Raw genomic sequence first — 15287 nt, forward strand, 5'->3', positions numbered from 1 at the left:
CCAATTGATTTCAATGAGAGTCATCTTTTTGGTCAGGATTTTGAGGAGGATACGGCCTCAAAATCCTGACCAAAAATCTCCATGTGAACTTACCCTAAAAGCTTAAAATGATAGCGAGGTTTCCTCTCATTAGTACATACAAAGTACAATTAGCTTATAATTTTACCCATACCAAATGCAAGACTTTAAATGCATTAAATGTCAGTATATGACTAGGTGGGAAATAGCAAGCCCTGAAACTAAAGAAAAAAAAATTGAATATTCCATTTCATTTTTATAGATCTTTTAAAAAAATATATGACCCAAGGCAACAGCAGAGAAAAACGAGAGTGGATAAAATGTATTTTATTGCAAGTTTTTGCTTCCTAGTCTATAAATCATACAACTTCCATAAAATTCATTGTCAGCAATACATAGAAAATCACAGTATACCTGCTGGCTCTATTTACACACATGGATGAAGTGTCTGAGACTTGTACCTATAGCAGGCAGACAGATACCGAGTGATGAGATGGGAGAATCACATATGAAGAATAAAACAGACAAAGAATAGGTTTTTATTTGTCACTGGAGCATAGGAGCTTGAGAAACAACACCACAGTTTATTTTTTGCTGTATTAAAAAGGTGACAGAGTAGAGAAGACCGGAAAAGACAGACCAGCACATAGAGCTTAAGTGCAAGTTAGAAATTATTAACATGCCACCCCTTAAAAGCGGAGGCATTGTGGATGCATGTACATTACAGCCATAAAGGTGCTTACCACATAACTGCAGACACTTTGCTCTCCTCAATGTCCTTTCTAGCTATACTGAGAGGCAGCCATACATAGTTTTTATTCATTTATTACAGCACCATTAAAGGTTTTCTATTAGGTTTCTTTTTGGAAATCTGTATGATATTGGCACAAAAATTCTCTGTTCCTTTATAAGAAATAGAGTTATTCAGCATTTCTGACATTTTATATAAACTTTAGTTATTTTTTTCATCTAATTTTTTTAACTTAAAAAATATTTATATATGTATATATATATATTTATATATATAGATCCAAGTGTGATGGCTGTATACATTGCAATCGGCACTATTGCTCATTCATTCCGACTCACATCTGATGGCAATGAGTTAAACAGAAATATACAGGACACCCTCCCGTTACAATGGGCAATTACTCTGCTCCCAAAATGTACTGCAATCTGTGTATAGAAAGTACATAGAAACCCTCAATTACAATACTGATGTCAATATCCCTGCAAATACATATTGGTTCTTGGGAAGAAATACTCTACAGTGAGAAGGTGGTTCTCTGATGTCTGGATCAATGATCTTCACATGGCACATTTTATCGATTAAGAGCTTAATAAACTGATTCACAGAGGAAGGTTAATTATCTAGCACTAGCTTTTCAGTGATGTTACCATGAAGATCGCAATGATAGAGAACTGAATTGTTACAAGGGAAATTGACATTAGAAGGGTCTTAGCTGTGATTTTCTGTCCAAGTGAAAAGAAGCACTAGAAAGCTATTATAGAAGACAAACAATCGGTCTTTTGGCTGCCTCATGTCTTCTTTGAGACAGGGGCACGATAACCAATCTTGGTCCCTCCATATTTGCACCGTACACATCTACAAAATATTTCACAATAGGAATCCAACCTCTTTGTAGAGAAATTGGGATGGAATATGACAGGCGAATGGTAGGACGTGTCAGATGACAGAATAGTCAGAGTGAGCCGAAATCCATTACATACATATTGGAAAAGAATCTTCACAATTATGTTGTTCTACCGGTGCAAAAGCAGGAAACATACTAAGAATACAAAATAAAAAGACTATACATTTGGTCTGAAAATGTAAAAAGCAAGTTACTGGAAAGCTCCAAACTCCAGCAAACCTGCACTTGTGGGCCCCAATTTATTCAGCAAAGCTTTGCCCTCATTGAAATGTAGTCAGAAATCAAGATTGTTCACACCGTTCTCATGAGGGGATTCACTTCTTCTCTGTTTGTGTCTCATATTATTAGTCCAGACTTCCAAGTGTCAGTCTCTTCTCTGCTCCTTTTTCTCCCTCTTTTCTATGCTGATGTTAAGCTAACCACCAACAAACAGCTACAAGACAATGATAGTCCAAAACAGAAGAAAACCAAGGCTGGAGTGAGGGACCCTGAGACTTAGGCCCGAATTATTGCTGGTGAAGATAGGCTCCGGAGACTCATAAAGAGAATCATCTGGGATTAAAGAGAAAAAAGCACAAAGATTAGAGATTGTCATGGTTTGTGTTCAATTCATAAAGCATGGACTACAAGTGCATGTGATACGTGTCAGAGAACTATAGAAACCTTGCATTAGCTGGTTTACAAACACCAATCATCATATCTCGATCATCTTCTGGAAACCAAATGTTGAGAGCCTCTAATGTCTCAGTGCACTCTTTCAGGAATCTCTGTAGGTCTCCATACATTTTCAGTGTATGGCCAAATCAGATTGTTAAGCATAAGGGGGTGTTGGATAGGGGATGGCTTGCCGGCGGACAGTTTTAAAATCCATTCATTTGAATGGGTTTTTAAAGGGAACTGGAAACCGTTTTTTCTGCATGGACACAAAGTTGGACATGCAGGATTTTGTGTCTGTCCAAAAAAATGAATTGGTTTTAAAAGCAACCGCCGGCAAGCCATCCCCCATCCAGTTTCTCCAGAGATTAGGGCGGAAACCCCTGGGGTGGGAACAATGTATTACAGAGTGTCCTGGGTGTAATGTATTTATTTTAATTTGCTTATGTGTCGTCCAAAAGCAATATACACATCATGTTGATATGTCACATTGTGAAGATTTTTTTGGAGTAATGTAGTCTCACTAAACATGATTGAAAACAAGGGCAATTCCCTAAAAATGTAATTTATGTCAAATCAATGGGTTAAAAAGCCTCCCATTGATATCAATGTGTTACGCGCACTAAACGGAACCCATTGAAGTCAACGGGATTCTATTTTGCAGCGCTGATCCTTACACGAGTTATTGTGAAAGAATCAGTGCCGCGTTACATTGTGTGTATGCACCCTAAGGGTGCATTCACATGGAGGAAGTTGGCGCTGATTCTGGTGTCGACCCCGCGTCAGAATCAGCGCTGAAAAAAAAGACTCCCATTAACTTCAATGGGTTCCGTTTTTCGCACGGAACTCATTGAAATCAATGGGAAAAAAGTGTTCCATTGATTTCAATGGGTTGCGTGTAGAAAACGGAACACATTAAAGTCAATGGGAGTCTTATTTTCAGCGCTGATTCTGGCGCAGGGTCCGTCAACTTCCTCCGTGTGAATGCCCCCTTACAGTTTTTAGATGAACTTCATGTATCTTCTCAAAAAATACAAATTGCTCGCTCTCACTTGTGCTTTCTTCAGATGACAGTACTGTGTTTAGATTAGTATACTGCATATTTATTTCTAAGCCAAAACTAGGAGTAAAATTGAATATAACTGAATGGTTTCTAACACTGCTGATTTTGGATCTACTCCTGGTTTTAACTTGCATACACTAATACAACTTACAGAACAGAATACTGCTGTGTGAACGAGGCGTAAGTTCACTTCAACATAATGTGCTGTGTGACCATTCAGGGACTCTGTGCCCCATTCCACCCAGTTTAGGCTATGGTCTATGAGGTCCATGGGTTTCCGTTGGTAACTGCTTTTTTAAGCGGACGGGGTTTCTAGATTTTCAGATGCTTACGCGGAACTGAAGATTGGAATGCTAGTGTGAACCTAGCGTAAGAGAGCCTAGGGAGAGAGGGGTCAGACTCCTACCCTTTTGCAGAAATTTGTGACCAACACAAGCTCTGTTGCAATCACTTCCTTACTGGCCCTGATTAAGTGCCATTCATTGCCACACCCACCATGAGTGTGATGTCATCACTGATGAAAGCAGTATTTGTTTAAGGGGGCATTCACACGGAGTAATGTGGCGCTGATTCTGGCACGATAACTCGCGTAAGAATAAGCACTGCAAAACAGAATCCCATTGACTTCAATGGGTTCCGTTTAATGTGCGTAACACATTGAAATCAATGGGAGGCTTTTTAACCATTGATTTCATTGTGTTACGCCCGTTAAACGGAACCCATTGAAGTCAATGGGATTCTGTTTTGCAGTGCAGATTCTTACGCGAGTTCTCGTGGAAGAATCAGCGCCACGTTACTCCGTGTGAATATCCCCTAAAATTTTATTGACTGTCAGAGAAGCCAGGAGGAAGAGGGGACTGGTCCTGATCACCAGACAAGTCAGCATCTGGTTCACAGCAGTGATCAGAGACAGCAGAAGCAGCAAAGTAGGCAAACATTTATTTATTTGATTATTTATTTTTTAATACTAGCCTCTCCCCTGTCTCCATTAGACAAACATTCTTTAGTGAGTGGTCAGAGGGTTTTATGCACATTGACGGGCTGGCTGTATGGCAGATGCATAGGGAGAGACAAAGAGATAAGCAACATGTGCAAAATATGTAGTTGCTTTAGCATGTGTGGGATTCAAAAACCACACGCATTTTTTTAAAAATGCATTTTTATTTAGCAAAACAGCATGGTGTGAACATAGCCTTTCTCTGAAGTGTTGTATCATGGGACCAGATTGCGTGATTGTGCTTTACAGTCATTCTCAGTCAATATATATACGTACAGATATACATGCATATTTTTATATGCACATACATTTGCATATATATATACATACATAGGCATAGGATTAATTGATTTTTCATGTTTAAAGCGTTTTCTGTCAAACATCTTGGACACTAATATGATATATTATAAATAGTTTTGTTCAGAATTTAATTTTGCATTCTCTACCTGTAATATTTTTAGCTTTGAGGCAGTTTTACCTGCAATTTCTGCAATAATATGGGAATTAAAAGCACAGCTACACATTGTACAAATTCAGATCCAAAATGAGCCAGTCACAGATGAGGCTGTGACTGATCATGAGCTGAATATGGTAGCCATCACAGTGTATCACATCTGTTGCTTTAATCTTCCTTTGTTTTATTTGTTGGTCAATCTACAGAAAATAATGGATTATGATGGGAGCCTTCAGATATTTGTCAGCAGAGTATGGTATGCGAGTTGTGATACTGCATGAAGAGGGTTATTCTGGCCCCAGATCGCAAGAAAGGTTGGCTATAATCAGGGTATAGTTGTAAGAATTTTACAGAATCATAACATAAGACAGGCCCAGATCGAGTTGGCACAGAAAGTCAATGAAAAAGGAGGATAGAGGACTAATCCTTTGCCAACGAAAGCTCACCTCGTGTGATGTTCAGGTAGCAACATCAACTGTTAGGAAGAGATGTTTGGAAGCAAGTTTGAGAGGGTGCAAGGCCTGAAAGAAGCCATCTAGAAAACAGCCAAGGCAGTAGTGTGTGTGTTTGTCTCCATATTCTGATATTATTGCTTTAGGTATGTATTAGTATTTGTATTTAATCCCATAACGTTGGCTGTTCTCTAGGACTTTGTTATACCACCTTTTTCCATGTATCTCTAATGCATATAGGCATTTCTTTCTATTTATTACTGATCTTTATTGGATATCTGAGCTGCTCTATTGATTCTTTCGCATATTTAAGCATATACCTATAGTGGTTTGATAATATTTGAATGGCTGAATCTGGATTTTTTGTACATGGTCTATATTTTGATAATCTTATAGTAGCATTTTGAGATTTTACTTCCCTTTATTCATTTATAGCTCTACATTTATAGTTTGGGATTTTTTCATACTGTATAACAGCTAATCCATATACAATTCATACAAATCAAATATTTTCTTGCTTAGCTCTATTGTACCCTATCCAGCGTATTGATATTTGTGGCTTACACCGAATTTATACTCAGGGGAAGAGGGTTCTTCGTTATCACGACACTTTTTTCAGCATGCTTGTTTGTGCACTCTCTTTGTGATTTATGTAATATTTATTTGGGTTATATGTATTTTAATTTGTTACTGGAATTTTCCTATATGGATGGACTCTGTGGATGTTTCTTTTCGGTAGTGCATGTATATGGTTTTTATGGGACCTTGATATATTAGAGGAGTTTTGTTTTTCCTGAATAAGGAATTACATCTGAGGGCAGGTTCACACCAGCGCCCGATCTCCGTTATGTAGGTTTCTGTTTCCTGCCTGAGAAACTGGACAGGAGACGGAAACCAGCAGGCAGTTTTCAAATCCATTCACTTGAATGGGTTTGAAAAGTGTCCGCTGGTGAGCGCCCCTGAGCGTTTTCTGCTCTTCACGGCGAAACCGTTTTTTTAACTGGACACAAAGTCGGACATGCAGGACTTTGTGTCTGGTTAAAAAAAGAAACGGTTTCGCCGTGGAGAGCAGAAGACACTCAGGGGCGCTCACCAGTGGACACTGAATGCAGGTTTCCGTCGTCTGCCGACAGAAAACAGAAACCTGTATAATGGAGATCGGGCGCTGGTGTGAACGTGCCTTAAGACGTTTAACCCTTTCCCGACATCCACCGTACTAGTACGGCGCATGTTGGGTGTTTAACTATGGTTACACAGTAGACAGCCAGCGCTAATGCCTCCGATAGATCCCTAGGACAATGACCCCAAACACACCTCCAGGCTGTGTAAGGGCTATTTGACCAAGAAGGAGAGAGCTGGGGTGCTACACCAGATGACCTGACCTCCACAGTCACCAGACCTGAACCCTATTGAGATGGTTTGGGGTGATCTGGACTGCAGAGTGAAGGCAAAAGGGCAGACAAGTGCTAAGTATCTCTGGGAACTCCTTCAAGACTGTTGGAAGACCATTTCCGGTGACTACCTCTTGAAGCTCATCAAGAGAATGCCAAGAGTGTGCAAAGCAGGAATCAAAGCAAAAGGTGGCTACTTTGAAGAACCTAGAATAGAAGATGTATTCTCAGTTGTTTCACACTTTTTTGTTAAGTGTATAATTCCACATGTGTTAATTCATAGTTTTGATGCCTTCAGTGTGAATCTACAATTTTCATAGTCATGAAAATACAGAAAACTCTTTGAATGAGAAAGTGTGTCCAAACTTTTGGTCTGTACTGTACATATATTTAATTTTTATAGAATTATTTTCTATATAGTCTATATTTTAAAAAAGACCTAAAAATTCTGCATGGTTTATATGTTGCATGTGATTTCTGCTGCACTCACTTCACTGATGATCACAGTTATCATGTGTATGTTTATAAAACACAAAATCCACCAGTCACAATACATGATTATACATTTTATATACTCCCTTCTCTGCACAGGTCACACAGCATGCCTATTAGCACCAGACATACTACCATGAGATCCAAGGTTCACATCAAGGATTCTCCATATAAGTACTGTGGGCAAAAAAATTTAAATACTTACTTGTCGGACGTACGTAAACTTTCAGCCTGAGGCAAGGTTTATCCACCAAGTTTGGAGGGGTGGAAGCTAGAACATAAAATATATACACACTTATTTATTTATTTAAAATTTTTTATATGTAATACAATAAACACAACTATTATTCAAAACTTTTGTTAATCTTATACTGTATATCCTACTGTAAGGTCTTATTCCCAAGTCAGTGTTATACATCGTGTTTAAGTCAAAACTATAAGCAGGTCAAAAACACAGAAGATATGCAAATATGTCTCCATTATACATTTGTGGGAAATTATCACATACTTTATATCAGTTTCTGGTGTAATATGTATGACATAAGTTGCTAAAAATAAAGTGAACAGCCTAAAATTGAGAGCTTTTAATCTTTTTATGCATCTTATCCATTATTTTAAAAGTATGATTATTATTTCATGAGTATGGTATGATTACAGGCAAGAGATTTTTTTTAAATATTATTTGCACCAGAAGGGCAAATAAGAGCTGAAATCCATGCTACTCACTACCTCACGTAAATTGCAGCATCTACCATATATACTCGAGTATAAGCTGATCCAAATATAAGCCGAGACCCCTAATTTTACTACAACAAACTGGGAAAACTTATTGACTCGAGTATAAGCCTGGGGGGGGGGGGGGGAGGGAAATCCGCCATTGCAGATAAAAATTCTGGTCCTGTGCATTACAGTTTAGTAACTCCATGTGCCTCATAGTAATAGCAGTTAACCCCATCATGTCCCTCACATTAACCCCCTATGTGCCTCACATAACAGTTACTGATATGTGGGACATATGGAGGTAACAATTAGGTATCTTCATAATTAAGGTCCTTTATTAGTACCCCCATGTATCTCACATATTATTAACCCATATATGGGGCACACAGTGGTTAATATGAGGGACATGATGGGGTTAACTGCTATTAATGTGAGGCACATGGAGTTAATGAAATAAATTAATAACCCCAAATGCCTGACATTATAATAGTAACTCCAGCAGGTACCTGTGTGTTATACTTTCACTTTATTCTAGCTTCCTCTCTTCGAGACAGGGCAGCAGCAGGGGCCTCCCGGGCTTTCATCTCACTTGCTAGAGAAGGGGGAGTGTCCTACATCATTACTGTAGCACTAAAGGACCCCCCCCCTTCGTTTAATTTATGCAGGTCCTTGAAGGTCCTGTGCTCCATGCCTCATTTTGCCAATGCAATGCATTGGTTAAGGAACCGATCAAGGCCCCTGACCAATGCATTTGTATTAACAAAATGAGGATTAATAGTTGGGGCTCGGGGCCCACCGGGGGATTCACCGGTTCCCCGGTGGGCCAGTCCGACCCTATATGTAATTATTAATAGGTGTGCAACTTTCTGACATCAACAATGAATACCTTTGGACTGGTGTAACAATCGGTGGTCTTAATAAATACCGCAAAAGTATTCATACCCCTTGAACTTTTTCATATTTTGTCACCTTGCAACCACAAACTTAAATGTATTTTTTAGACATTTTAAGCGATAGACCAACACAAAGTAGCTAATAATCGTGTAGTGAAATGAAAATGATACATGGGTTTCAAAATTTTAATCAAATAAAAATCTGAAATGTGTGACATACAAAAGTATTCAGCCCCATGTTCTCTGAAACCCCCTAAATAACATCCAGTGCGCACAATTGCCTTCAGAAGTCACTTAATTAGTTAATAGAGCCCAGCTGTGTGTAATTAGTCTCAGTATAAATACACCTGTCATGTGAAGTCCTCAGTGGTTTGTTAGAGAACACTAGTGAACATATAGATTATAAAAACACATCCCAAGGAGCATTGTTCAATCCATCATTCAAAAATGGAAAAAGTATTCTACATCCGCAAACCTACCAAGACATGACAACCACGTAAACTAACAGATCAAGCAAGGAGAGCACTGGTCAGAGAAGCAGCCAAGAGACCCATGGTTATTCTGGAGGAGCTACAGAAATCTGCAGCTCAGGTGAGAGAATCTCTCCACAGTACAACTATAAAGTCTGGCATTTATGGAAGAGTGACAAGAAGAAAACCATTGTTAAAAGAAAAACATAAGAGGTGCTGCTTGCAGTTTGTTATAAGCCATATAGGGGACATAGAGTACGTGGAAGAAGGTGGTCTGGTGAGATGAGACCAAAGTTGAACTTTTTGGCCTAAATGCAAAGAGCTATGTGTGGCGGAAAAGTAACACTTCTCATCACCATCCCCACTGTGAAACATGGTGCTGGCAGCATCATTCTATGGGGATGCTTTTCTTCAGCAGGGACAGGGAAGCTGGTCAGTGTTGATAGATGGAGCAATCCTGGAAAAAAACCTGTTGGAGACTGCAAAAGACTTGAGACTGGAAAGGAGATTCACCTTCCAGCAAGACAATGATCCTAAACATACAGCCAGACCTAAATCCCATTGAGCATCTGTGGCAAGACATGAAAATTGTTGTTCACAGATGTTCTCCATCCAATCTGGCTGAGCTTCAGCTATTTTTCAAAGAAGAATGGGCAAAATCTCAGTCTTTAGATGCGCAAAGCTGGTAAAGACATATCCCAAAAGACTTGCAGATGTAATTGCAGTGAAAGGTGGCTCTACAAAGTATTGATATAAGGGGGCTGAATATTTTTGAACGTCACACATTTTATTTGGTAAAATTTTGATAACCATGTATCATTTTCCTTCCACTTCACAATCATCTGCTACTTTTTGTTGGTTTATCACTTAAAATCTCAATAGAATACATTTAAGTTTGTGGATGTAAGGTGACAAAATATGGAAAAGTTCAAGGAATATCAATACTTTTGCAAGCCACTGTGCCTCTGTGTAGTCTCTATTCCTAGTTTTGGCTTACAAACACTGATGCAAAACACTGATGTGTAAATATGGCTTAACAACATAAATGAACAAACTTGAGCAGATGAGCCACGATGACTGCCGAGATCACTGCAGGCTGCACTGCAGTTGCTTCAATAGGACTAGATTGATACTGAAGGCAGAAGTATTTAATTCAAATTTTATATTGGGCCATATCTAACAATAATTCTCTCAATGTGTTTATATATTGACCAAGTGACATTAGTGTACTACTATATGGTCAATGGGACCTAAATCTTCTCAGTCTTTGTGAATACAGACTTTCTCTAACCATCTTAGCAGTGACAGTCTCTTTTCTTAATTGCAAATGGATACAATCATGAACCCAATAATGTTCTATGCTTTGTCATTTGTCATGATTTCCTTATTGTGAATAGGTTAAGTAGGGACACTACATGCACGGAAAGATAATGTCACCACTAAGCTAGTTAGAGAAAATCTTTAACACTCCGCATAATATCTTAACTATTTACATTTGTAAAAATGTTTAAAGGGGCTCTATCATTTTAATAACATGTTTTTTGATATTCATATGCCTGAATAGCCTTTAAAAGGGCTATTCAGGTGCTGCTACTCTTTTTTTTAAAAGACCTCCCCCATTTTATTACATACCGGTAAAACCAATATGTAAATGAGCCTGTCTGTGCACCCTGGGCGTTCCTCCAAGCCTCCGTGACCCCCCTGCGTCATACCTTCAAACCGCCCCCTCTTTTGCTTGTGCTCCGAAAATTCCTCCTCCTCTCTCCATGTAAACACCTCCAGTGTCTTTAATCTCTACCCTGTAAATTGAAATATCGGGCATGCGCAGTAACGCTCCCTTCTGAGCACTACTACACATGCTCGAGTGCCATTTTCTTGTGTGCTTTCTTCCATTGTCCACAAGAAAATGGCACTCGGACATGTGCAGTAGCACTCAGAAGGGATAGTTACTGCCCAGGCTCATTTACATAATGGTTTTACCAGTATGTAATAAAAACAGGGGGGTATTAAAAAAAAAAAAAAAAAAAAAAAGAGTAGCAGCACCTAAATACCCTTTTTAAAGGCTATTCAGGCATATGAATATAAAAAAAAACATTATTCAAATGATAGAGCCCCTTTATGGCTAAGGCCCCACGTAGTGAGCCTCAACCAAAAAGCACTGCGGAAAAGACTACACACGAAACACAGTGAAAATTTTATCACAGCAATTTTCACAGAAAGACTGCAGAGCTTTCCTGAATCCCATCCACTTTGCAGGTACTGTAATATTTGCAAAGTGGGGCCCAGGCCTAAAGGAGTCATAAAGATTTTTTTTTGTTAGGACCAAATAACAGGATGCATCAATATACTTCTTCTTGCTGCTTCAATCCACTCATACTGATCTCTATGGGAGTGCTTTATTGCCTGGTCAAATATGCGGAGATAAGCAGCTTCATGGAGTAAAGAAGTGAGACACTAGACAGACTGTGTGACACAAAACAAATCCTATAGCAAGGAGAGAATTTTCACACAGGGGAGAGTGGAGAAGGGAGGTGTACACAGAGTGAGAACAGGCAGATGAATCATGGGAAATGTAGTTTATCCACAGATTCACTGCATGTAAATAACAGTGATACAAGCAGCAGCAAGTACAATAAAGCACAATGGAGCACAAGGGAACACTTAGTATTTAGCACTGCTGTGGTTGTATTTGCAGTTAATTTCTGGCACCTGGATAATCCCTTTAACTCTTGTCTACAAATTTAAAAGGAGGCTATATAACTCCTGTAAGGGTAAGTTCAGTTTTTTGGTTAGGATTTTGAAGCAGTATCCGCCTCAAAATACTGACCAAAAAGGAGTCTTTCCTGGGAGCCATTTCTTCTGGCTCCCGTAAAAAAGAAGCAAGATACTCATTCTTCAGGCCGAGTTGCCTCGCGATTCAGCCTGAAGACACTCCCTCATCCAGACTAGGCCTTATTCATTGGGCCTAATCCGGAGTGTAGTGTGCGGCTGGATGCCAGAGCAGTGCACCCTATCATCCGCGGCTACCCGGTTTTTGGTCCGGAAGCCGCCTCAGGTTCCGGACCAAAAAACCCGGTGTGAACTTACCCTAAGGTTACATTCACACAACCAAGATGCAAAATGGCTTTCACAACTGTTTTGCACTTGGGTGGCACTCGATTTCACAGATCCCTCATATATTCAGTGTACGGAGGGATCCATGAAAACAGAATTCACATGTATTTTATAGGTCCACAACACTGCCTAATAAATATTTTATTAGCCCTTTGTACTATTAATAAAACAACAGGATAAATGGACATATTTCTCCTCCTTTTTTACCATTTTCTGAATATTATTAAAAAAATGTAGATAATTCAAAAATAAAAGGACACCAAAAAAAAAATAAAAAAATGCAAGCATCATTTGAATAACCCACACAAACAAAAAAAGTTATAGCCTTCAACACCTTATGAACCAGAATTTATTTTTTGATGGACTGTTAACAGTGTATCAAAAGTGAATTTCTGAATAGCCCTACTGTAATGGGGCAGATTTATTAAAACAATATAATAGCAAGACTACCTTAGTGTCCCATAGCAAAGAACTAAGTAAGCAACTAAGTTTTGCATTTAAACCATCATTTTAATAATAAAAAAAAAAAATAAATTACTCCAGCATGCCCAATTATATATAAAATATAACTTTTACTTCAAAAATGTAAAAACATAGTACAGACATGGATCCAGGCACGTACAAATGATCTTGTCATTGATCCATGTCTGTACTATGTTTTTAAATTTTTTAAGTAAAAGTTACCGTATTTTTCGGACTATAAGACGCACTTTTTTCCCCCAAAATTTTGGAGGAAAATGAGGGTGCGTCTTATAGTCTGAATGTGGGGGGAGGAGCGGATTTGCAGCATGGCCGCGCTACTGCCACCGCTGGTTTTCTTCAGCGGCAGGAGCGTGACAATCTGCAGGCCCCGGCAGCTAAGACACTCCCCGGCATCCGCCGGTCTATTACAGCAGATGCCGGGGACTGTCTTAGCTGCCGGGGCCTGCAGATTGCCACGCTCCTGCCGCTGAAGAACACCAGCGGTGGCAGTAGCGCGGCCATGCTGCAAATCTGCTCCTCCTCCACAGGTCCCGGCAGTCAGTTAGCCCCGGGGCCGGTCCCCACCGGCCCCATACCTTTAGTGATGCAGGCCGGCTCCTGCACGGCGAGGCCGCAGGAGCCGACTTGTTCCGATGACAGCTGGGAGCCTAATGAAGGCTCCGAGGCTTGTCATAGATATATATTACTATCGCGGCTGGTCTATGACACTCCGCGATAGTAATGTATAGAATCTCCCATAGACGGCAATACACTTGTATTGCCGTCTATGGGACTTGCAATCAAATGATTGCAGGTTCAAGCCCCCTAGGCGGGGGATAATAAAATAGTAAAAAAAAAAAAAAAAAACACTTAAAAAAATATAATAAAAAAATAAAATAAATAAAAGTTCACCTCCTTTCCCTAGAATACATATAAAAGTATAACAATACTGTGAAACATACACATTAGGTATCCCTGTGTCTGAAAATGCCCGGTCTACTAATATTTTTATGTACAGTGAACGTCAAAATCTAAAGTGCTAAACTGCCGGGTTTTTCTCTCTGTTTTGCCTCTGAATTAAATAAAAGGTGATCTAAGCAATAAACATTTCCCAAAATGGTATATCTAAAAAGTACTTCTGGCCCCACAAAAAAAACGCCCTATACATCCCCGTACAGCTGCAGGGTCACCTGTCAATGTGGCCTTGCAGCTGTTCCAAAACTACAACTCCCATATATTAAATATTTTACCATTTTTTGCCTGAAAATTTTTTTTCCCTATTTTTCTCCTCTAAAACCTGGGTGCGTCTTATAGTCCGAAAAATTTTATATATAATTGGGCATGCTGGAGAAATTTTTTGTTTTTTTTGACTATTGCCTACCCCGTGAAACAGTCCGGGGGTTTCTCCGTGCAGCCCATTTGCTCGTAAAATAGATCCAGCAATACATATACAGGTCATTCCATGGTGGTCAGAGCTGCATATATTCTGCTTTATACATCATTTTAATAAATCTCCCCTAATGTGTACTAAGAATGTGACAGCTGTTACAAAAATAGTTGTTATATGGCCATGTTTTATTAACCAAGTAAGGCCATGTAACAAAAACCACTGGTTTTACAGACCCTGCAAAGTGAATGGGATTCTATCAAATCCACACATTGCAGCAAAATACCTGCAGCAGAACCGCTGCGATTTTCAAAACTGCAAAGTTGCAGCATGTCAATTATGCCTACGGAAATGCCTGCAGTTTCCCTATAAGTATAATTAAGCAGAAAGTCCACAGAAAACTTTCTGTGAAAAGTGCTGCTCAAAAAATATAAAAAAAAACAAAAAAACAAGGAGCCTAGAGTTCTGAGACGTTGTAATCTGTCATCATTATTAGTTAGCCATTAAAAAGGTATCAACTACTGAAGACTATTAAGTTGTTTTTTTGTTTTTTTTATATATATATTTCCTATCCACTGGCTAACACGGTACGAGAACAAACATTTTCCTTATGCTCAAAAAATAGTAATGTTTTTCTGCCACGGTTTTTCCTGCAGCACTTTTTTGCTGTTGCTCGCTACATTGGACCTTAGCCTTAAAGATGCACATGCTCCCAGCCGTCAAAATGATGTAAAAGAAATTGACATTCCCTAGACCAGGCCCTCAGCTGTGAATAGAGATCAGAATGGGTACTTGAGGCCAGGATCCCAAGTGGCGTAAATGCTGCGGTTTGGCTGTGGCAGAAGTGCCGCAACAAAAACCGCTGCATTTTACAGTCAATGCAAAGTGAATCTCATCTGCATAATGCAGAAAAATGTACACAGCGGAAATCCTGCGATTTACAAAACCGTTGTGGTTTTGTAAAATGAAGCATGTCAATTATACCTACATAAACGCCGGCGGTTTCCCTATAAGTATATTTGAAGCAGAGAGTCTGCAGAAGTTACCTTTCTGTGAAAAGCGCTG

At 39.3% G+C, this 15287-nt stretch overlaps 1 protein-coding gene across 1 annotated transcript in view; it reads right to left on the reverse strand.

Annotated features, from left to right (window-relative positions):
* Window positions 1-329: 329 nt before the first annotated feature.
* EFNA2 (ephrin A2) overlaps window positions 330-15287 on the reverse strand; it is a 191436-nt gene continuing 176478 nt past the window's right edge. The window contains exons 3-4 of the mRNA XM_075283680.1: window positions 7382-7447; window positions 330-2225 (exon numbers count right to left, since the gene is read on the reverse strand). Coding sequence (XP_075139781.1) covers window positions 2107-2225; window positions 7382-7447 — 185 coding nt within the window. The 3' untranslated portion in view covers window positions 330-2106. The remainder of the gene's footprint in view (window positions 2226-7381; window positions 7448-15287) is intronic.

This window comes from Leptodactylus fuscus, chromosome 1 (genome assembly GCF_031893055.1).
Source record: "Leptodactylus fuscus isolate aLepFus1 chromosome 1, aLepFus1.hap2, whole genome shotgun sequence".
In the NCBI taxonomy this organism is placed as follows: Eukaryota; Metazoa; Chordata; class Amphibia; order Anura; family Leptodactylidae; genus Leptodactylus; species Leptodactylus fuscus.